Source organism: Octopus sinensis, linkage group LG25 (genome assembly GCF_006345805.1).
Source record: "Octopus sinensis linkage group LG25, ASM634580v1, whole genome shotgun sequence".
NCBI classification, from domain to species: Eukaryota; Metazoa; Mollusca; class Cephalopoda; order Octopoda; family Octopodidae; genus Octopus; species Octopus sinensis.
In genome coordinates, this window is record NC_043021.1 from 2,910,543 (window position 1) to 2,936,831 (window position 26,289).

Consider the following 26,289-nt stretch of genomic DNA (forward strand, 5'->3'; position numbering starts at 1 on the left):
TTGTTTTTTCTGCTCTTAAAACTATAAAATATGTTGTTTACTCTTTTTTTTTTTCGCTTTAAGCGCACATTGAATGTTTACTTGTCTATTTGTCCTTTTTCGCTTTTTAAATGCTTGAGACACGTGCCATCGTCGCAATGTTGACATTATTGTTTTGTCGTCTTACGATTGCAGTCACACACAAAATGACTGCTTCCAAATTCTGTTTTCTGACTGGGTAAAAATGATAAAACTTTAAATCTCTAACTTTAAAAAAAAAAAATTGCAGAAATAAGTGAATTATGCCCTGAGATTCAGTGTGAAAAATTACATCAAATTTTAAAATTTTCACTTAATTTTAAAATTTCAAAAAGTGCAACCAAATAGAAAAGATCCCGTGTCTGTTTTTTTTAATTCCATTATAATCGTAATGTACACACTCTAAAAGGAATGAACACTTCATGCCTTCCGGTTACTGTATATCATTCCTCATACGTTACCGGAAGTCCACAATAAGCATATATCTTTTAAAAATTATATCGAAGATATGACAGACTTCTTTCTGTTTCAGTCTACCAAATCCGCCTACAATGCTATAGTTGGCCCAGGGCTTTAATAAAAGACACTTCCCCGAGGTGTCACACACTGGGACTGAACTCAACTCCAGGTGATTGGAAAGCAATCTACTTAACCACACAGCCACCACGCAGTACCTATGATTTGTTTCCCCATTATTTAACGATGTAGACTGGTGTACATGAGTCATTAATCAATCAACTAAGAACGGATCGATATTCGATTGAGTATTCTGTCTGTTGTAGCAGACGACTCACAACGAAATGTAGACTGTACGATGTCTGCGGATGCAAACGTCGATGGCTTGGTTGTGTAGTTAAGAATTTCACTTCACAATCACGTGGTTCCGGGTTCGCAGCAACACTGAGCAGCTCTATAAGCAAGTATCTACGACTGTAGGTCTTTGTTAGACAAATAAAAACTTTGCGAGTGAAATTCGGAAGACTGTGATTGTGCGGAAGACCATTGCGTGTATGTGAGATTGTATGTATGTGAGCAGGTCTTTCTCTCTCTCTGTAGTCGAGTAATATGTATCTGATTATGGCATATAACTTGTTAAAAAGTTACCGTTGATTTCATGTTCACTATTGCACTTAGCAACCCATCAGACTTCTGTGCTCCCGGCTTTACATGCATACATACACACATACATACATACACACACACACACACATACACACACATACATACATACATACATATTCGTTTCCCTACTCGCAATTTTATCGAATGCAGCTGTGCATCGTTAACCAGATACAGGAGATGTCCTCTTAGGGTTAAAATATCACAGTAGAGTCCGCTCGAACGGACAGCCAAGTTAAAGAGTCTACGAATATATATATGTTCGTCGTGCCTGCAGGACAGGACAAGGGACATGTTTGTGTGTGTATTTCACTTACAGGGTTTATTTTTTTGTTCGTTTGCTTTGTATCATCTCAAATGGGAAAATGTCACTTGAAGGCAGCAAAATCATTGCAAGGTTCCGTGTGTTCATTTGACGCCATTTTGATTTTGCTCAAACGCCTGCTACGAACGCGCAGGCGATGTTGTAAATATTTTCTTTAAAGTAAAATATTCAGTATCTTAGGTTTGTTTGTTTTTTTAATCAGTATCAAGGAACATCGGTTTAAACAATCATTTAGAAAATTAAATATCATGGCTAGACATAATGCAGTGAGGCAAGTGGAGAGACGTGATGAGTTTAACGCCATAAAGAAACTTATATTAGGCAAAACCAAGACAGCAAAGATGTTTTGTTTGTTCATAGTCTGCTTCGCCTTTCTACAAGAATTACTGTATATTTCATTGTGTGGGTAGGTAGATACAATTTGCCTTTTCTTCTTTGTATTTCATTTCTGCTTTTATAGACATTAAGGTTTTGTTGTAAAATCTAGAAGGTACGCGGAAATACTTTAGGTATAACTACAAAAGTGTGCTCCTTTCTGAAAATTAAATAGTTTTTAATGAAATTTTCCAGAAATATCTTTTAAATGGTGTAGATGACGATTAAATAGGAATTTGTCGTGAACATATTTTTTGATGGGAGTGAGAGGAGGGAGTTTCGTATAATTTACACGACTCCACTTTGTTTCCTCATACGTTTTGATGCAGTAGAATTCAATTATGCTAAACAAAAAATTGTTTTGAGGACAGTTCCACCATTCTCCCTTCTGGAATTTGTCACATAAGTATTTTTTTAATAAAATGTAAATTTCCAGGCCTATTGCATGCCAAACAACCCTACTCAGCAAATTCACCACCGATAAGTTTTTTCTTTTTCTTTTTTAAATTATACCAGTATCTCTGAAAATTTTCTCTTTTTCAAAATATATTCATTTATCAAATTCCAGGAGGAAAAGGATGGAATAATCTTTAAAAGTAATTTTCTCAACATAATTTCAATATTATAGGTGCAGCCATAGTTGTGTGGTAAGAAGCTTGCTTCCCAACCACATAAGTTCGGGGTTCAGTCCAACTGCGTGGCATCTTGCGCGAGTATCTTCTACTATAGTTTTGGGCAGACCAAAGGTTTGTGAGTGAATTTAGTAGACAAAAACTGAAAGAAGCCCGTCGTGTATGTGTATGTGTGTGTGTGTGTGCATGTATGTCTTTGTGTCTGTTTGTCCCCCGCTACCGCTTGACAACTGGTGTTGATTTGCTTTTGGTCCCGTAACTTAGCGGTTTGTGGTCGGTTCATTCAACTAAAAGTTCTTCAAGGCAATGCCCAAGCATGACCACTGTCAAATGACTGTAACAGATAAAGGATGAAAGGTAATTGTAGTCTACATCATCAAAACACAGGAAACAAAGTCGACATGCGTGAAATATCCCGCCTCACACGCCTTTCTTTTTTTACCTTAAATTCCGATATAATCAATCGCATAATCTATATCATCTGAAAGTTTTTCGTAGAAAATTTCACTAAAAAAATACCCATTTTTTCTAAAAGTTATGAAGAAATAAAGTCGATGGGTATATACTTATGTAGTTATGCCTTTTTTTCTGTATTTCTTTTTTTATGCTTGTAAAATCAATAAGGTACAAGAAAACGCTGTACACCTTAGAAAATGGCTGTAAAATGTTTATCGTGAAATGTTCTTTCCTTTTTTTATTCATTATCTACTTATTTTATAACATGGTTGATCTCTTTTTAAATGGGCACGAAGAAAGTCTGAGATTAAATCCATCAAAGTCAAGCTTTGCCTTTCATCCTTCTGGAGTCAATTAAAATATAGCACCAGTGAAGTAGTGGCACTAATCTTATTCCTGCAATGTATCTCGGATGAGAACGAAACTATATTGGTTTCAAATTTTTGGCACCAGGCCAGCAATTTCGGGGGAAGGTGGGTAAATCGATTGCATCAACCACAGTGCTTATCAACACCGAAAGGCGGAATTTGAAACTCTGGGTAATATTTCTTTCAAGTTTTGACAAAAGGCTAACAACTTCCGGTAAAGGGATAAGTCGAAAACATCGCCCTCAGTGGGTGATCGGTACTTATTTTGGCGACCCCGAAAGGATGAAAGGGCAAAGTCGACCACGGCGAACTCAGAATGTGAAGACGGACGAAACGCCGCTAAGTATTTTGCTCTGCGTGATAGCGATTCTGCCAGCTCACCACCCTATGAATGGAACTGTATTGAGAGAAGTCATTTGACGGAACAAGGAGTGAGTATATTAATCGAAAGGGGTACGGAACCAGCATGATGTGGCAGGGGTAAACCAGCATATGGTGTCGGGCCCCGCTGCTGATATTGGGGGCTGCGTTCTATACCTTGACCTGAGCATATTTCAGTTTCCGTCTACCAAATCCACTCACAAGGCATTGGTCGGCCCGGGGCTATAGCAGAGGACACTTGCCCAAGATGCCACGCAGTGGGACTGAACCCGGAACCATGTGGTTGGTTAGCAAGGTACTTACCACACAGCCACTCCTGCGCCTATCCAATATTTTTTTTAATGTTTCAGTAGAGGTTCCTTTTATGCTTCTTATTTCTTTAGGTAAGCAGTTGAATAGTTGAGGACCTCTAAACATCAGGCTGATACAATAGAATAATAGATTGTACAGAATATACACATTTAATGTTTGTTTGTTGCTGTTTTCTTAGACATAAAGATCTTAAAATTTCCAGTCGTTTTCCTTTGACGTTTCACTTCGTGTGCGTGCGTGTGTATGTGTGTGTGTGTGTGTGTGTATGTGCATGGGTATGTGTGCATGGGGGTGGAGTGGTTAGGGCTGTGATGATGCTTAAATTTTCTTTTTTTTTAACCACAAATAAAACTTTGATGTTTTACTGACTGAGCTGTAGCCTACGCTACAACTACTACCATCAACGCCACTTTCGCGACTGGTACCACTGCAGATACTGCTGCTGCTGCTACAGCAGCTGCTAACTACTACTACTACTACTACTGCTGCTGCTGCTGGTACTACTACTACTACTACTACCACCATTACCACCACCACCACCACTATTTCTACTACTACTACTACCACCACCACCACCACCACTACCACCACCACCACTATTTCTACTACTACTACTACTACTACTACTACTACTACTACTGCTACTACTACTACCACTACCACCACCACCACTATTTCTACTACTACTACTACTACTGCTGCTGCTACTACTACTACTACCACCACCACCACCACCACCACCACTATTTCTACTACTACTACTACTACTACTACTACTACTACTACTACTGCTGCTACTACTACTACCACTACCACCACCACCACTATTTCTACTACTACTACTACTACTGCTGCTGCTGCTGCTACTACTACTACTACTACCACCACCACCACCACCACCACTATTTCTACTACTACTACTACTACTACTACTACTACTACTACTACTATCGCTGCTGCTTTTCTGTTATAACTATCATCATCATCGTCACCACCACCACTACTGCCGCTTCTGCAACTACTATTATTACTACTGCTACTACCTCCACCACAGCTATTTTTCTATTACAACAACCATCACCAACACCACTACTACTACTACTACTACTTTCTTACGATTGCCAGCATTGTTACTACTATTAATACAGACATCGCTACTACTACTACCGCCTCCACTACTTACTTGTACTACATATTACCACCGCGATAAATGCTTTCATTATCGCGACCATCTCCACTACCGCCTTCACCTCTCTTCACCACTGCTACTACTACCACTGCTTTTTTTTTTCCCTACCACCACGACTACTACTATTAATTTTCTATCACAACTACCAACATCAACACCACCCATCCACGCCCCCCCCTGCGGTACCCACCCCCCAACGCCCAGCCCAGCTCCGCCCCCCCCCACTTACTACTACTACTACTACTACTACTACCACCATCACCACCACCACTACTACTACTACTACTACTACCACACCACCACCACTACTACCACCACCACCACCACTACTACTACTACTACCACTACTACTACTACCACCACCACCACCACTACTACTACCACCACCACCACCACTACTACTACTACCACCACCACTACTACTACTACTACCACCACCACCACTACTACTACTACTACTACCACAACCACCACCACTACTACTACTGCTACCACCACCACCACCACTACTACTACTACTACTACCACCACCACTACTACTGCTACCACCACCACCACTACTACTACTACTACTACTACTACTACTACCACCACCACCACCACTACTACTACTGCTGCTGCTGCTGCTGTCATGTTTTTGCTGTTGCAGCTGTTATAGATAGTCATTCATCTTGTCAACTATTTTTGTGAATTTTATATTTTTTTCATTCTTTTTTGTTTGTTTTTTTTGTTTGTTTGTTTTTTTGGTTTTTTTGTTCACACATCTTCTGAAGTCATGTTTTACAAAGTCTTCTTCGGGTTTTTTTTTTTTATCCTCATTTTATTTTTTATGTTTTCATTTTGGATTTTATTATCATTATTTATTTTATTTTTATTTTTGTAAATTTTTTTTTTTTTTTTTACCTTAACCTGTATTCATTTTCCAATTCAGTTATTTTTAAGCTCTTTCTCCTCTCCAAATCTGTGCTGTTACACTTAATATGATTGAAATATTGGGAAAGCGATAGATAGATAGATAGATAGATAGATAGATAGATAGATAGATAGATAGATAGATAGACAGATGAACCATTTAACTAATACAATTTGGTACATGGTCGGTTGGTCTGGTCAACGACTGTGGAATAAACTACCTCCCAATGTCCTACACCCTTTTAATAGTAGTTCTCAACTATAAGATTTGGTTGGGGGGGTGTCCCCGCAACAAAATAGTAAACTGAGGACTCCTAATAGTATTTTAGGGGCCCCTGAAAATAGTTTTGCTTTAGATGTATGTGCTGGTATGTATTGCAAGAAACACTTAGGTTTCTTCCCCTAACGTTTTACAGAGTTCAACCTGCACAAGTTAATGTGTGAAAAACGAAATAGGAATTTCTAAAGAAGTTTCTATAAAACTAGTTTTTAAACATTGAATGGCTATGGGGTCCACCAGAATAAAATAGTAATCAAAGGCACAGGAGTGGATCTGTGGTAAGTAGCTTGCTAATCAACCACATGGTTCCGGGTTCAGTCCCACTGCGTGGCATCTTGGGCAAGTGTCTTCTGCTATAGCCCCGGGCCAACCAATGCCTTGTGAGTGGATTTGGTAGACAGAAACTAAAAAGAAGCCTGTCGTATATATGTATATATATATATGTATGTGTGTGTATGTGTTTGTGTGATTGTCCCCCTAGCATTGCTTGACATCCGGTGCTGGTGTGTTTACGTCCCCGTCACTTAGCGGTAAGTACCGGGGTCGATTTGCTCGACTAAAGGCGGTGCTCTAGCATGGCCGCAGTCAAATGTCTGAAACAAGTAAAAGAGTAAAATAGTAATCAAAGGGGTCCATAGATTTTTTTAAATGGTTGAGAACCCCTGGCTTAATTGAATGGCTTGTCATAGGGTAGCAGAAGCTCTCACAAAGAAGCTAATGGACAAACTGTGCTAGACGGGACAAGAACCACCAGGTTTTCTCCCCATTGAAACATGCCGTGGTTGGTATCAATAACATCCTGAACCCTTTTGTTTCTGTATTTCTGTTGAAATTCATACCTTTATGTTACTGAGTTTGCATAAAGAAGTGCTGCTCACTTAAAGTGGAAGGAAATTGTGGAAAAGAGAGACCCAGGAAGACATGGGATGAAATATTGAAGACCGATCTCAAAATGCTGAATCTTCCAAAGGAGTTGACAGAGAACCGAGATATGTAGTGCATTATTGTACTTGAGAAGGCCCACCCACCACAACAGAATTGAGGTTTTAAAACCAAGGTGCCATGTAAAAAGTATTGGTGTGGGAGCTGGTTTCACATAAAGAGCTTTGATGTGGGTGCTGGTGCCATGTAAAAAGCATTGGTGTGGATGCTGGTGATAGTGCCACATAAAAAGCACCCAGTATACTCTGTGGAGTGGTTGGTGTTAGGAAGGGCATCCATCCATAGAAACCAAGCCAAAACAGATTATGGGACCTGGTGCGGCCCCTAACCTTATCAATTCCTGTCAAGTTGTCCAACCCATGCCAGCATGGAAAACGGACGTTAAATGATGACGATGTTGATGATGATGATGAAAGGAAGAAAGGCAAAGTTGACCTCAGCGGAATTTGGACTCAGAACGTAACGGCAGATGAAATACCGCTAAGCATTTCACCCGGCATGCTAAAGATTCTACCAGCTCGCCACCTTAGATATCTGGCCCAAATATTCTACCTGTTTTATGTTTAACAGCGCAGGCATGGCTGTAAGCTAAGAAGCTTGCTTCCCAACCACATAGTTTCGGGTTCAGTCCCACTGCATGGTACTTTGGACATGTGTCTTCTACTCTAAGCCTTGGGCTGACCAAAGCCTTGTCAGAGGATTTGGTAGGTGGAAACTGAAAGAACCCTCTGTGTGTGTGTGTTTGATCACCACTTGACAACCAGTGTTGGTGTGTTTACTTCCCCGTAACTTAGCAGTTGGTGAATGAAACCGATAGATTAAGCACCAGGCTTTAAAAAAGTCCTGGGGTTGATTTGTTTTACTAAAACCCTTCAAAGCAGTGCCCAAGCTTGACCACAGTCAAATAACTGAAACAAGTAGAATCATCATCATCATCATCATCGTTTAACGTCCGTTTTCCATGCTGGCATGGGTTGGACGGTTCAACTGGGGTCTGGCAAGCCCGAAGGCTGCACCAGGCCAGTCAGATCTGGCAGTGTTTCTACAGCTGGATGCCCTTCCTAACGCCAACCACTCCGAGAGTGTAGTGGGTGATTTTATGTGCCACCGTCACAGGTGCCAGACGAGGCTGGCAGACGGCCACGCTCGGATGGTGTTTTTATGTGCCACCGTCACAGGTGCCAGACGAGGCTGGCAGACGGCCACGCTCGGATGGTGTTTTTTGTGCCACTGACACAGGTGCCAGACGAGGCTGGCAGACGGCCACGCTCGATGGTGTTTTTTATGTGCCATGACACAGGTGCCAGACGAGGCTGGCAGACGGCCACGCTCGGATGGTGTTTTTTATGTGCCACCGACACAGGGTGGCCAGACGAGGCTGGCAGACGGCCACGCTCGGATGGTGTTTTTTATGTGCCACCGACACAGGTGCCAGACGAGGCTGGCAGACGGCCACGCTCGGATGGTGTTTTTTATGTGCCACTGACACAGGTGCCAGACGAGGCTGGCAGACGGCCACGCTCGGATGGTGTTTTTTTTGTGCCACTGACAAGATGCCAGACGAGGCTGGCAGGACGGCCACGCTCGGATGGTGTTTTTTATGTGCCACCGACACAGGTGCCAGACGAGGCTGGCAGACGACCACGCTCGGATGGTGTTTTTTATGTGCCACCGTCACAGGTGCCAGACGAGCTGGCAGACGGCCACGCTCTATGGTGTTTTTTATGTGCCACCGACACAATGCAGACGAGGCTGGCAGACGGCCACGCTCGGATGGTGTTTTTTATGTGCCACTGACACAGATGCCAGACGAGGCTGGTGAAAAAAGATAAAAGATAAATCAGTCACATCCAACCTCTCACACCTCCCCTACAATGTCATTCTAAAAATAATCATATCATCGAAATCTAAAAGCTTAATGCAGGATTAATTCAAAACAATGTGAGTAAATAAGCATTAAATTTAAGAGAGTAATCTGAATACTGAAGGATTAAGCACTTTTGAATAAACAAATACTCAGTCTTTTAGACTTTCATGTGCTAAATTCCGTGCGACAAGTTTATATTTGATACAGTTAAGTAAATTAAAACCACTTTTCTTCCTCGAATTTCTATTTCTTCAAAAACACCTGGCAAATATGAAAGGATGCTGGAATCAACCGAATTTAACTGACACTGGATTAACACTCACTTAAAGAGTGTTATTATTGGCTAGCAGTATCGCCCGGCGTTGCTCGGGTTTGTAAGGGAAATAACTATATAAGCATTTTTAGAGAGTTACTTCCCTTATAGATGCCAATTCGGGCTTTCTTAGCCATTTCTGTTTTGGTGTCTTCAAGCCATGAAGTTGTTGTTCTAAAAGAACGCTGGTCTCCTTGACAACGCTTTACGACCTTGATTTCCTTACACTCCCTTCCCCACAGCTTCACGAGGGAGGGAAGAAGGGGGAGAAGCAAACAGGTGCAGGTGTGACCATGGACGCCAACTCCGCCGCCATTGACACATGAAAAATTATGCATTAAAATGGAATAAAAAATGATGTTAAATTATTTTTAAAATCGTAGACTCATTGTAGACGCACGCTAATACTCAGGCGGGCTCGATATGAATCACGACTATAAGATACCCGAATTTGGTTAAACTGCACCGCAAAATGTGGGAGTAGTTAGGAATCTAAATCGAAGGGGACAGACACTCACACAACTACAGTTTTATATATATAGATATGTTTGTAGAAAGTAGTGCAATGAAATGTATGAGAGGGGAAGGGAACTCTATCTCACAGAGAATTAAAAGCAGTTTTTTGTGGTTGATATCTCCAATAATAAAAGAAAACCATATTTTGACTGAAAAAAATTATATTAAAATTACAATTCTCAAGAATGTGTAGTCTTTGATAATGTGTTGTTTTTTTTTCACATACTCCCATAAATTAATAAGCAAATTTCTTCATTATACATAGATAATGTTCTTTCTCTCATTACTTCTTCTTTAGCTCCAGGCAAATATTGAAAAGTTACAAAAAACGAATGATTTTGTTTTGTTGTCGGAATATGAAGCATAAATTGTGACTCCTAAGTCACAATTTATCAGACAGCTCAACAAATTGACTAAACAAGCTGACAGAACATACAGCCATAGTCTCTTGATATAAGAAGCTTCACATGTGATACATACTCTTTTACTCTTTTACTTGTTTCAGTCATTTGACTGCGGCCATGCTGGAGCACCGCCTTTAGTCGAGCGACTCGACCCCGGGACTTATTCTTTTGTAAGCCCAGGATTTATTCTATCGGTCTCATTTGCCGAACCGCTAAGTGACGGGGACGTAAACACACCAGCATCGGTTGTCAAACAATGCTAGGGGGACAGACACAGACACACAAACATACACGCACACACATATATATATATACATATATACAACGGGCTTCTTTCAGTTTCCGTCTACCAAATCCACTCACAAGGCATTGGTCGGCCCGGGGCTATAGCAGAAGACACTTGCCCAAGGTGCCACGCAGTGGGACTGAACCCGGAACCATGTGGTTGGTTAGCAAGCTACTTACCACACAGCCAATTTTTTTTAACTTTTACCACTTATTTTCTAGCATATATCTATGTATTAGTAAGGCAAGAAGTCTTTGATCATATACCTATTTCTTTACTACCCACAAGGGGCTAAACACAGAGGGGACAAACAAGGACAGACAAACAACTAAGTCGATTACATCGACCCCAGTGCGTAACTGGTACTTATTTAATCGACCCCGAAAGGATGAAAGGCAAAGTTGACCTCGGCGAAATTTGAACTTAGAACGTAGCGACAGACGAAATACCTATTTCTTTATTACCCACAAGGAGCTAAACACAGAGGGGACAAACAAGGACAGACAAACGACTAAGCCGATTACATCGACCCCAGTGCGTAACTGGTACTTATTTAATCGACGCCGAAAGGATGAAAGGCAAAGTTGACCTCGGCGAAATTTGAACTTAGAACGTAGCGACAGACGAAATACCTATTTCTTTATTACCCACAAGGAGCTAAACACAGAGGGGACAAACAAGGACAGACAAACGACTAAGCCGATTACATCGACCCCAGTGCGTAACTGGTACTTATTCAATCGACGCCGAAAGGATGAAAGGCAAAGTTGACCTCGGCGAAATTTGAACTTAGAACGTAGCGACAGACGAAATACCTATTTCTTTATTACCCACAAGGGGCTAAACACAGAAGGGACAAACAAGGACAGACATAGGTATTAAGTCGATTACATCGACCCTAGTGTGTAACTGGTACTTAATTTATCGACCCCGAAAGGATGAAAGGCAAAGTTGACCTCGGCGAAATTTGAACTTAGAACATAGCGACAGACGAAATACCGCTAAGCATTTCGCCCGGTGTGCTAACGTTTCTGCCAGCTCGACGCCACAATTATAAAGCCATTCTTGTTTCATCTCTTTTCCATCTTTACATAACCCCACTTCTCATCATAAAACTGATGAAGTCGGCTGCTATAGTTTCAGTTTTGAGTCAGGGTGTTCATTGCCCCCCTTTGAAATTTCTGACTTAATCTTCAATCTTAAGCCTTTGACCTTTCATGCTAAGTAAGAGTACAGTTAGTGTCTTTAATTGCGATTGTTATTGTATAATGTTCTACAATATTCCCTTTTCTGAACTTACCTTAGCTTCTCTCTCCCCTCTTTTCTCTCTCTCTCTCTCTCTCTCCTCTTTCTCTCTCTCTCTCTCTCTCTCTCTCTCTCCCTCTCTCTCTCTCTCTCTCCCCTCTCTCAGATCTTTGTGATTTTCATCACTGCCTACAATTTTGTTCCAATTGTTTTCAAATTTGGTATATAGATTAAGTTTTGTATACTGATTATGAAAATAATGTTTTAATGTTTTTCATTGTTTACTGGCTGCCCCCGAATGTCTACTAGATACTCTTTTGCTTGTTTCAGTCATTTGACTGCGGCCATGCTGGAGCACCGCCTTTTAGTCGAGCAAATCGACCCCAGGACTTATTCTTTTGTAAGCCTAGTACTTATTCTATCGGTCTCTTTTGCCGAACCGAACCGCTAAGTTACGGGGACGCAAACACACCAGCATCGGTTGTCAAGCGATGTTGGGGGGGGGAGGCAAACACAGACACTCACACACACACACACCATTCTTGCGCTAACCCATCCTAGCCCTTCCCTCCGTTCACATACTCCTACAAATCTAAACACTCAAGTCAATAGAAGTAAAACCTCTATATGTCTTTTATGCTTAGGGCTTTTCATATAAATTAAGTTGTGGCTGCAGACACAAAGGACTTGACATAAAAGAGAAGGAAAATGAGTATTTTGTGTCTCTCTCTGGTTCTACGCTTGCACTTAATGAGAAAAACATACACGTGTTCTTTGTGCGTTCGGAAATTAACCCTAACTCCACCCCCCACACACACCACTACCATTTCTATCACTTCCACCAACATAATGTACGTCTGTATATATATATATATGTATATATATATATATAATATATATTATATATATTATATATATATATATCTATATATATATACATATATATAATAATATATATATATATGTATGTATGATGTATGTATGTATGTATATATGTATGTATATATATATATATATATTATATAGATATATATATTATATATATGTATATATGTATGTATGTATGTATGTATATATTTGTGTATGTGTATACATATATACATGCACACATACATATATATATAGACACCTACGCATACATATATGTAAATATATATCTGGATGTAATGTACTATATATACATGTGTATGTATGTGTATATATGTGTGTATATGTGCATGCGTGTGTACGTATGTCTATATGACTATGTATTTGTGTGTGCGTGTGTTAGCATATATATATATATATATATACATACATATATATATATACATACATATATATATATATATATATATATATATATATATATTGGGGGGCTCCAAATTAGAGGAACAACCATTTAGCTCTTATTTACTTGGTAGTTCTTTTAAAATCAGAAAATTCTTTTAAAAGCCAAAATATTAACAAGCGCAGAAGAAAATCAATCGACAAATGAACGAAATCCGACTGAATTATTTCAAAAGCAGCAATGCTACAGCATGGTCTTGCGCTTGACGACTAAAACAAACTTAAACGAAAGAGCAAAGAGCGTCGTTTTTTTTTTTTTTTCTTGTTAGTTTTCACTTAACTAATTTCTAAGACTCGTTATTACTAACGAAGAAATGACTAGACTGCTGTGACGCTAACCGAAAGTAGCAGAAGCCATTAGCGAGAACAACCCTTCACATTAAATCCAATCGTTTTATTTTTCCATCACACTGATGTATTAGTATAATGCTCGGAAATTGAAAAAGTCTTTAACGTTTCGAGCCTATGCTCTTCCACAGAAAGGAACACAGAACGAAACAAGGAGAGGAAAATGTGTGTAGTGGCTAGCGATCTATCATGATGACAATGATGATGATGACAATGACAACAATCATGATGATGATGATAATGATGATGATGATGATGACGATGACGATGATAACAATGATGATGATGATAACAATCATGATGATGATGGTAATGATGATGATGATGATCACGATGACGATGATGATTGATGATGATGATGATGACGATGACAATGATGATGATTATGATGATGATGATGATGACGATGACAATGATGATGATTATGATGATGATGACAATGACAACAATCATGATGATGATGATAAGGTTCAACTTCAACTACTGATGATAATAACTGACATGCATCTTTTTGCCAGCATCATCCAAAATACATGTGTTGTTAGACCTCGATTTTTCAGCCTCTTTTGCTGGAGATTATTCTCTCGATGCAGTTCATCCTGTCCTATTTTACTTCGCTGACTCCTGCAAATGTCCCTCACACAGATTTACCAAAGAAACATGCTTCCAGTCGATTTCTCTCCTCTTGTCATTCTTCAGCATATTTTAACTCGAGGGAAGTAACCATTAATAGATAACGTATCTGTCATGTAGAGTTTTCCATATTTACTCAAAAAACTGCCAGCAGAGCTTTCATTCTAGACCAAGTCTACGTTTGGAACATTAGTTTTTAGGGATAAACACATTATGTTTGGCACTGGTTCAGCTTTCTGCTGCAACTGGTTTGCTCTTTGAGCTTCAGTGAACCTTTAGTTTCTTCAGCCTGATGGAATCTTTTTTCGGTTACATTTTTGTTATGTTTGAGAAATTCTTCTGCCTGCCATTGGTTCCTTTTTGGGTTTTTTTCTTTTGTATTTCTTTTCTTAATTTTCAACTTTTACACTTCAAGTTGTCACTCATACACATAAAACTTCTGTACTAGACTTCAACACATTCATGCACACACACACACACACACACACACACACACACTCTTTCTCTCTCAGATTTTCTCTTAATTTTCAGCTTTTACACTAGAAACTATCACTCACTTATAACACATAAAATGTCCATAGTTTTGTCAAAAAATGCACACTTATGTAAATACACTTCTGTACTCAACATTAACCAAGCATATACACACACACACACTCTCTCTCTCTCCCTCTCCTTCTCTTTCTCCATCTTTCCTTTCTTCCCTTTAAAAATATCTCATATCAATGCAGAGTGTGTGTGTGTGTCTTTGTGTCTGTGTTTGTGTGTCTGTGTTTGTGTGTTTGTGTTTGTCCCCTAGCATTGCTTGACAACCGATGCTGGTGTGTTTATGTCCCCGTTACTTAGCAGTTTGGCAAAAGAGACCGATAGAATAAGTACTGGGCTTACAAAAGAATAAGCCCCAGGATCGAGTTGCTCGATTAAAGGTGGTGCTCCAGCATGGCCGATGTCAAATGACTGAAACAAGTAAAAGCGTAAAGAGAGAGTAAAAGAGTATATATTGGAATGAAACCATGTTGTCTTCAAAACATATGTTGAGAGTAAAGGAATTTTGTTAACATCTTCGTTCGACTCCATTCTTTCATTTATACATATACAACACACAAAATTCTGCACATGAACCCGGAGTTTCTACCATTGGACAGGTCGCTTCAACCGTGTTTCTGACGTGAATTTGCTACCCTGGTTTCGGTTCAACGAATTTTCCATGCTGACGATAAACATAGGATAATTCATTCACCGATTTAAATATATATATATAATATATATATATATATATATATTAGATATATATATACATATATATATATGTCTGTTTGTATATATATATATATATATATATATATAACATCAAATAGCATAAATTTTAAAACTTCACTCATCAATGACAAAAAACAAAAAAAATTACAGAATGGTATGAGAAGTAAGATGAGGTTGGAGGTGGTGGTGGTGGTGGTGGTGGTGGTGGTGGTGGCGGTGGGGGTGGCAACAGCAGCAGCAGCAGCAGTGGCAGAGTAACTGTCCCTTCTATCATTTTACCTGTCTTGCAAACTCCTTTCCATGAATATGTTAATTTTATTTTGTTATTCGGAATTTTTATAGGAATCACCTGTGAGATTCACATTTAGATGCCAGGGTGATAGCACGGCAACATCTCTCTTTCTCTCTCTCTCATTATTTTTTTCTCTATATTGCTCTCTCTCTCTTTCTGTCAGTTAGTGACTATTTCGTTACAGTGCAAAGGTTAAGAGATCTGAAACAGTGATTAGTTGTATGTATGTATGTATGCCCATATATGTGTGTGTATGTATGTATGCCCATATATGTGTGTGTATGCATGCATAAAAGTGTACACATATTATGTCTATAATGTATGTATATATAATCGTATATAATGTATATGCGTGTATAAAAATGTATATATATATATATATATATATATATATGTAAAAAAATACAAACTGGGACAAGAACGCAAAACATTTAGAAGACGATACAAAATAGTCTTTTTGGTCTTATATGTAAGTATATAGATATTTGGAAACGACATGCTGTACTGCATGGCATCCGTGCCAGAAGCTCCAATACAAACATTTCAGAGTGTTTGGGTGTCAATCTGAGAACAGTGCACTCTGAGAACATGTACCGAGAGTGATAAAAATCAAGCATCCAGTCAACATCATGGGGTTTGGAGTGATCACTAGTGATGGCGACGTCATGCCTTCATTCATCTTCCCACACAGCCTCAGATTCAACATCAAGTGACCAGAGGAGGTAGTGCTGCTCTGGGTCAAGAGCGTGGCTGCTGGAAGATTCTATGTCTGGCAACAGGACTTTGCACCATGCCACACAAGCAGGAGAACCCAGTCATGGCTGTCAGATAATTTCTGCAACTACATCACCCCTAACATCTGCAACCCCCTTGATTGTTATGCGTGGGGCACAATTGAGTGAGAGACCAACAAAACTCCTTGCAATACCAAAGATGAACTGAAGACAAGGATTATGACAGCATTCACCAACTTAAACAAGGAGACCGTCCAGAACAGTTGCAGGAGATTCCGAAGTGTCTAAGGCCGTGGTTGAAGCCAGTGGCGATTTTTATTGAATAAACTTATTCTTTAGTATTTCAAGATATTTTAATGTAATTGTGGTGTAAATATATCTGTTAAAATTAGATGCCAGTGTTATTTTCATCTTTGCATAATTTAAATGACAGTTTATTCATCGCACCCTGTATATATAAATGCATATATATTACATCTATATATATATATTACATCTATATATCATCATCGTTTAACGTCCGTTCTCCATGCTAGCATGGGTTGGACGGTTCGACCGGGGATCTGGGAAGCCAGAAGGCTGCACCAGGCTCCAGTCTGATCTGGCAGTGTTTCTACAGTTGGATGCCCTTCCTAATGCCAACTACTCCATGAGTGTAGTGGGTGCTTTTTATGTGCCAGGCGAGGCTGGCAACGGCCACGATCGGATTGGTGCATTTTACGTGCCACCGGAACGGAAGCCAGTCAAGGCGGCACTGGCATCGGCCACGATTCGGATGGTGCTTTTTACATGCCACCGGCACGGAAGCCAGTCTATATATATATGTATAAATGTAAATATATTATATATATATGTGTGTGTATATATATATATATGTATATATATATATATATATATATAATATATATATATATATATATATATCTATATATATATATATATATTATGTATACATGTAATATATATATATGTGTGTACATGTGTGTGTGTGTGTGAAATGAAAGGTAGAATGTAAGAAGGAACCAAATGATAACAAAGTAGATAATTGACTGAGTGCCAGATAGTAACGTGCCTGACTATTTCGAAAAGTCAAGGCAAACGACATGTCTGTTCATCTGCTGCTTCTGTGGAAAAAGAAGAAAATAAAGCAAAAAAAAAAATGTTAAAAAGTAGAAAACACTATCGTTAGTAAAACGGCTGCTACCATTGCTGCTGCTGTGTCGTGTGAAATTAGTTTAGAAAATTCAATAACGTCAACTAAAAATTTCATGAAAACGCCTTGCAAGCATACGTATGCGTTAATGTATGTGTTGTGTAACCATGCTGTGAGTGAATGCATGTGTTGTGTGGACATGCAGTGTGTGTGTGTGTGTATGTATGTATGTGTCAGTTGCAACACTGGTTTTCCTTTTTTTTTTTTTTTTTTTTTTTGTTTAATGCCTTCTTCAAGAGGATGAACAAAACTTAGGAAGTCTAAGAATCTTTTGACTGTGCGAGTGTGCACACATGTGACAGATTGAGAGTCTAGCTAGCATGCTTGTGTCTTCTCTCTGAATAGGAGAGGAAGGACTGACACAATAACTTTGTAGGTTTTTGTGCTATTTTTTTTTTCAATCTTTATTTGTTTTTTTTACAAAATTTGATTTCCAAAGATATTTCTCAAAGAGTAAGTGCTGATGATTTTCCTTCAAGAGAGCTTGCTATACCTGTAGTTTTCAACCAGGGTCCATGCAAGCAATACAGTAAATTGAGTTCACGAGCTGCATAGTGACCTCACTAGTAGAGGTGCCATGAAAAAAAAGCATCTAGTACACTCTGTAAAATGGTTGGCATTAAGAAGGACATCCAGTCACAGAAACTGGAGCACAATGCAATCCTCAGGTTCATCAGATTCTGTCAAACCATTTATTTTTTATAATTATAATACAATTAATATATATTGATTATTCTATTATTCTTGAAATTGGCGTTATTCTTAAACCCCAAAAAACTCATTCACCAGTCAGCATCATTAGACTGTGGCCGGCATAATGGAATAGAAGCTTTATTTGCATAGTCAAAACGTTTCGCCGTAAACAAATTTTATATGTGTGTGTGTATATATATATATATATATTATTTCACGTGACCGACCAGACCATCAGATGTTGCTACACATCGCTGGTCACAATGCATTCACATTGTTTTAGCCTTCAAATGATGCCACCCCACTGGCTAGCGAGCACGCCATATATATATATATATATATATATATATATATATAAACACACATTTATATATATAGTGACGGAAAGAAAAAGCTTACGTCATTATCACGGTGGAAAACAAGCCAGGTGTTAAGGAGTGCCAAGCAGCGAAATATTGAACAAAAACCAAGCCGTCCAACTAACTGAATGGATGTGGATTTAATTATTATTTCAGTAGGTTCTCAGTGCCATGACACAGATATCTAATCTACACTGTCACCAGTTGAATGGACTGTGAACACTGAATTGCCAGCATGTACGTTTTCATTGTTCCGTTCTCCAACTAGTCTCTGGAATAATACATAGCAAGGAAATGCTTAAATACTATGATCCATCCATCCATCTATACAAACATATATCCACTTTGTATTTTCCAAGAGATTATCGTTAAGGCATAATAAATACAGAGACGTACAAAGTGCCCCATTCAAATACGTATAGAAACTGAATTCTGAGAAAAGTATTTGAACACGCATGCGCATTCTACTGCTTCGACATTGCTTTTTTTTTTTTGCTTTTTTTATGTGAGTGGTGGGGAGAGGTGACATTGATTATTATTTTCATGATTGATTGATATTGGTTTGTTTGTATAACAGCTATAACATGCAGTCTTTCAGAATTTGTGTTCGTGACAAGCAATCTTTGGAGAATTTTATTACTATGACTATGCTTTCTTCCTCCATATTCTTCTTCTTCTTCTTCTTCTTTAGATTGCTTGAGTAATCAAGTTGTTAGTGCTACTTGGCAGATAGTCAGTCATTTGAGCAATCTACAAACACTTTTTTTCTATTTATTTATCAGGAAAGTTTTCAGTTCCCTTCAATAATTATTCCACGCACGACGGTTTCGATTCCCATTTGTGGCCATTGTACTTCCTAACATACATTGATGCATTACAGCCATTGATTAAATAATTACATAAAAGAATAAAAAAAAAATATTGTTGAAATAGTCTCCGTTCTAAATTGCAAAGTTTGCAATTTTCCTTTAATTTATATCTATATATATTTTTTATTCGCTATCTCCATGATCAAAATATAACGACTTCGTATTTTCTCTTTAAACTGTTGAGAACATTTAGAAAACTTTTTTATAATGAGCAGAGTCGTCGTGGCGGCATCATAAGCCCCTGAACAAATCAACACACTCGACCAGTGGTTTTCAACCAGGGTTCCGCCAGTACAGTCCAGGGGTTCCGCAAGATGTTACAAAAACTGCTAAAATCGGCAGTAATTTTTAATTCTCCTGTGCAGACATGTGTGCATAAGACAATTAAATTATTGCACAGGGGTTCCTCGAGCCAGTGGAATGTTTCCTTGGGGTTCTGCTCCAGCAAAAAGTTTGAAAAGCACTGCACTAGACACAAGAGAGATAGATCACAATTGGGCTGCTTGGCTCGCAAGAACCCCGGGTAACTGCCCACTGTACCCATACCTTAAAATGGCACTGACTATGAAGAAAATAAAATTCTACTGTATGCCATGGTTTTATAGATATCGCTGAGGCGTTTCACTCGGCTCCTCAATCTTTCTTTCTCATTAACTTTGAAATTATACGACCGTCTGTCTGTGCAAGCAATGGATAATTATATCTAGTTTCAATTCCCGGTTGTAGTCATTTGGTTTCCATGGCATCGTTAATAAAGGCGAAATGATTGTGTGAAAAGTAAAATCGCAAGTACGTCTTGTTGCTTCGTTCACATAGTTAATGCTCTCGACTAGACAAAGTCATGAACAACATGGCTTCCAATCTCTCCCTCTCTCTCTCTCTCTCCCTCTCTCCCCTCCTCACTGTTTAACCATCACACGTTTGTCTACGAAAGAAATAGATAATGCGTTCTAACTTCAATTCCCGGTTGTAGCCATTTCGTTTGAATTGCATCGCTATTAGAAACGAAATGGGATAGATAAACCAACGAGTTTGTGAGTACAAATTTGCTGGGATATCAGACACAAACTGACATTGTGTGTGTAAGTGTATCACAATATAAGACTTATGAAGTATGTATAAATATATACTCTATCTATCTATCTATCTCCATCCGTCCATATATCGTGTGTGTATGTATGTGTGTGTGTTTGTGTGTGTGTATACATATATATATATATATATATATATATAAATGGGGGTACTTTTTGGTTATCTCACCCCCATTAAAATATTGGGTTATCTCTCCATGTTTTATGAGAAATAGTAGTACTTAGCTGGCAGAAACGTTAGCACGCCTGGCGAAATGCTGAGCGGTATTTCGTCTGCCGTTACGTTCTGAGTTCAAATTCCGCCGAGGTTGACTTTGCCTTTCATCCTTTCGGGATCGATTAAATAAGTACCAGTTACGCACTGGGGTCGATATAATCGACTTAATCCGTTTGTCTGTCCTTGTTTGTCCCTTCTGTGTTTAGCCCATTGTGCACAGAAATATGCCAAAACCAAGAAAGACCTGAGGGGAAATAAGCAGATGTTATTGCCAGAAATGTGGTGCTTACCAAATCTAAAGACTCAACTCTTTTGATGATGTGACAATGCTAGTAACAAGGATTTCTTAGATTGGTACAAAGCCAGGACTTTTGTTGTGGACAGGAATAGTCTACGATTGGCACTTGTTTTATTAGTGATGTAAAAAGACAATTGTGGTGTTTCTTTGAACACAGGATATAATGGGATGTAACTCAAATACTATTAGGTCCTGTATCATTTCTATCATTTCAACACTTTTATCATTATTTTTTAAGGTTTATTATTATTATTATTATTATTATTATTATTATTATTATTATTATTATTATGATGATTATGATTATTATTATTATCTTTTTTTTTCCTCTTCTTTCAAACTTGCTTCCATTTCTTGCCGAGTGTCTTCCCGACTCCTAGGGCAAAGAAACTCATAGTATACATTGGTAGGCCATTAAACTAAACTCGCTAGTTCGTTCATTTTTTTTTTTTTTTTTTTTTAAAGTTAAATTAAAATACATGGGTATTACAACATCTTTTAGCTGAAAGGAGAGACTCCATTATTATTATTATTATTATTATTATTATTATTATTATTACTATTACTATTACTATTACTATTATTATTATTATTATTATCATTATTATTATTATTATTATTATTATTATTATATATTTACACTAGTAAATATCACAAGATATTTTTCCTTCTGTTGAATATGTGTGCTCCCCAACTCTTATGGAGAGCAATTTACAAATATTTTAACTGTAAAAGATTAGTTTAATGAATATCATCTCTAATCATATTTTTTTCTTTTTTTTTTTAAATGAATTAATTAGAAGTCTTCTTTTCAGTTAAATAAGAGAAAGCCATTAAACTCCCTTTTTTTGTGTATCACTAACAGGAAACAAGGAAAAAAGCAATTTGCTCCCATCCAAGACAAAAAAACATATATACCTTTTAAGTTTTTTTGTTTTCCTTTTCCAACGAAACAGCTGAAGCTTGTGAAATATTTACAGAAACTAAGGACTACGGTGTGAAAATTGCTCATCGTGAAAGCAAAGATGTTTGATAGATTTTCATGATAAACGGAGAGAACAGAAGAGACCAGAAAATAAAAGGAAAAAATGAGATGCTAAGGAGAATTCTTTTTGGCTGATATTGAAGTGAATCGCTTTTGTAATACAGTCGAAACTTTCAAGAAGTAGCATATTCAACTGGGAATACCCTATTCAAGAAATTGAGGTGGATGGGTGGGTGGGTGGGTGCTGATAAGAGTGCGTATTCGGGATTTTGTGATTTTTAAATGATTTTGTTCATTCCAAGTGCAAAATACGATCTACGTGGTGTGAAAAAAATAAAATAATAATAAAGTGAAGAATCATGTTATCTCCCGTACTCTGGTGCAGGTGCATTAGATAATCGATAAGCTGTGGATAGGTGAGTCAATGTTGTTAGTTCAATTCCTAGTTGAGGTATATCAATCCATTCACTCCTGATATCCAGAAGGTGTAGTCAGTAGTCATAGAGGACCGTGTATTTGTGTTTCCAGTTTGAGCATGATGGGGTTTTATTAATAAAGTGTATGTAATATATTTTTATGCTCAGGATGCAACTGTAGCTTATTTTCAGGTTATCATCATCATCACCATAATCATCATCATCATCATCATCATCATTATCATCAACATTTAATGACTATTTTCCATGCTGGTATGGGTTGGATAACTTGACAGGAACTGGTAAGGCCAGGGTTTGAACCAGGTTCCTTGGTCTGTTTTAGCTTGGTTTCTATGGCTGGATGCCATTCCTAATGCCAACCACTTCACAGAGTGTTCTAAGTGCTTTTTATGTGGCACCGTCACTCACACTAATATTTTTCCATGGCACCTTGGTCTTAGGATCTCAATTCTGTTGTGGTGGGCAAGTCTCTCAAGAACAGCAATCTCAAGTACAACATATCTCAGTCCTTTGTCATCTCCTTCATAAGGTTCATATGAGCAAGTGTCTTCTACTGTAGCCTTGTGAGTGGATTTGGCAGATAGAAACTGAAAGAAGCGCATTGCATATATATGTGTGGGTGTGAGTGTTTCTTTGCAAATTGTAAAATTCATGTTTGCGTGATCACCTATATGTTGTAGTCTGCAATTTTTGTCATGGATAGAAGTCTGCTACAGAGATATTGAGCATGCTTTGGCAAGCTTACAGCAATGAGGGTACTGCTCATGCAAGATGTTTCTTGTGGCACGGGTGCTTCAAAAGTAGAACACTCCTGTAAGATGATGAGCGATCTGGAAGACTTTCCACAAGTGTCACCACCAGAAATGTGGTATTGTGAATTGAGAATTCATCCCTCAGGACCAGACCATCAGTTGAGAGTTCAGCATGGATCTATGCATGCTTGACAAGAAAGACAGTCCCAATAAAACCGAAAATGCATTTGGCCTAGGTGGGAATGTTGTCCTTGGTCTCCTTGATGCTGTAGGAGTATCAGACAATAAAGGTTTCAAAACATTTTTGATAATTATTTTTCACAAATATCCAACCGATGGAGAAACTTTCTGAGAAAGGAATATATGCATCAGGAACCTGCAGAGAAAATAGGATGGCTAGATATCCTTTCAAAACGAAAACTGAAATGAAAGCATGCCCCAGGGGAACAGTTGACTTCAAATATAGTCGCTGTGAAATGGAAAGATAATGACGATGTTGTTCTGCTATCAAACTTTGAAACCTATAAAATGTCCACTGTTGAGCGCTATGATAGACCTCAAAAGAAATATGTTCCAATTCCACAGCCTGAAAACATCCAAAACTACAACAAATATATGGATTTGTTGACCTTCTGGATCATAACATCGGTTCCTATGGGATTCAAATGTGGCAAAATAAATGGTGGTGGCCTATTTTTCATATTTTGTATCTGTGGCAACCCAAAATGCATGCATCTTGATGAATAGAGCAGGGCACAAAATTACATGATACAATTTCGTTGAAAACATTTCTCTAACTCTATTGGCACTCCAAAGTTTCAAGGAAAACACACATCTGCTCATTTGAAAGATGATGCAAAATATGATGGTGTTGAGCATTGGATTGAATATATCCCAAATGAAAGGAGATGCAAAGAGTGCTCTGGGAAAAGTCATTTCATATGGGAAAAATGTGATGTAGGAGTTTATCCCAAATGTTTCAAGAAGCATCATGTTCAGTAAAGCTGTAGAGTTTCATTTCAAAAGGATATATTTTACAAAATAAATTTTCAGTTTTCATTAATATCTTATTTATATGAACAGGAATAATTTTCATAATAAAGTTATGGTCAGATAGAATACTTTTTATTAGCCTCTAAATAAGTAAATTGCACAGTTAACAAGCTTATTAAAGATTCATATGCACAGTGCCTAATCTCCGTTATAACTGACAGTGATTATTTCAGGAAATATCAAACGGAGTTCAATGAATTTTTCTTTCACTTGATATTTAGGTCAACATAATAGTACCTGTGAATTTCCAGGCAATTTCATTCATTAGAAAAATTTCATCACGAATGGGTTGAGGCAGTGAGCTGTGGCAGGTAAAACACTTAGCAGCATTTTGTTCCTCTTTACATTCTGAGTTCAAATTCTGCTGAGGTCGACTTTGCCTTTCGTCCTTTCAGGGTCATTAAAATAAGCAATAAGTACCAGTTGATCACTGTGGTTACTATATATTTATTTACTACCCACAAGGGGCTAAACACAGAAGGGACAAACGGATTAAGTCGGTTACATCGACCCCAGTGCGTAACTGGTATTTAATTTATCGACCCCGAAAAAATGAAAGGCAAAGTCAACCTCGGCGGAATTTGAACTCAGAATGTAGCGGCAGATGAAATACCGCTAACCATTTCGCCTGGCATGCTAACGTTTCTGCCAGCTCGCCGCCTGTGGTTAATATAATTGACTTACCCACTCCCCTAAGATTTCTGGCCCTGTACCAAAATTTGAAATCAATAATATTCTAGTTTAAGAATGTGTGTGTGTGTGGTGCATGTATGTGTGTGTGTGAGTGTTATATATCATATACATACTTCGTTTGTGAAGGCACATGGTTCAGTGGTTAGAGCACCAGGTTCATAAACATGAGGTAGTGAGTTCGACTCCTGGACCAGGTTGTGTGTTGTGTTCTTGAGCAAGACACTTTATTTCACATTACTCCAGTTCAATCAGCTGTAGAAATGTGTTGCAATATCATTGGTGCCAAGCTGTATCGGCCTTTGCGATTCTCTTGGATAACATCAGTGGTATGGAGGGGGGAGGCTGGTATGCATGGGCGACTGCTGGTCTTCCATAAACAACCTTGCCCAGACTTATGACTCGGAGGAGAACTTTCTAGGTGCAATCCTATGGTCATTCATGGCCCTTCTTTAACTGACATGTTTATTTCTTTTGCTTTTCTTTTTTTATCATCTCTCATTTTCTAAAAAAATTATTCTTAATATTTTATTTTCAGTGATAATATTTTTATTCTTAATTATCTTAATATTTTATTTATTTTAATTATTTTAATTCATTTATTTATTTATTTTAATTACTTATTTATTTTATTAATTATTTATTTATTTTAATTATTTATTTTAATTATTTTAATTTATTTATTTTAATTATTTATTTATTTTATTAATTATTAATTATTTATTTATTATTATTATTTATTTATTTTAATTTATTTATTTTAATTATTTATTTTAATTATTCTTAATATTCTATTTCCAGTGATAAAGACTGCTCACAGCTACATATACTGGAACCAGCTTGGAAATTTCAGCGAAACCGCATGACATTCGAAGAGGTCAACAATGTGTTCCAAGCTGTCCATGGCATGAGCTGTTGTCACCATTGCATAGTATACAATAATTTCCGTATCGGTAAGAAGGTCCGCGACTTAATAATATGTGGCTTATCGTGGATCGGACATCCATTCAGGATTTCATACCAGCAAGAAGTTTTCGTTGACAGTCTTGTGACAAAAGAGAAACAATAAACACAATTTTTTGCTATTTATAACTAT

At 38.0% G+C, this 26,289-nt stretch overlaps 1 protein-coding gene across 1 annotated transcript; it reads left to right on the plus strand.

Moving 5' to 3' along the window:
- The first annotated feature begins 1,663 nt into the window (after positions 1 to 1,663).
- Positions 1,664 to 26,289, plus strand: LOC118767888. The gene is made up of 2 exons (XM_036513252.1): positions 1,664 to 1,868; positions 25,995 to 26,289. The coding sequence occupies exons 1-2, from the start codon at positions 1,711 to 1,713 to the stop codon at positions 26,260 to 26,262; spliced, it is 426 nt and encodes a 141-aa protein (XP_036369145.1). The 5' UTR covers positions 1,664 to 1,710; the 3' UTR covers positions 26,263 to 26,289.

Bases quoted from the DNA above. Each gene is read 5' to 3' on its own strand.
- LOC118767888 (XM_036513252.1), top strand. From the start codon at position 1,711: ATGGCTAGACATAATGCAGTGAGGCAAGTGGAGAGACGTGATGAGTTT. The intron at 1,869-25,994 runs GTAGGTAGATAC...TTCTATTTCCAG, and splicing joins CTGTATATTTCATTGTGTGG to TGATAAAGACTGCTCACAGC.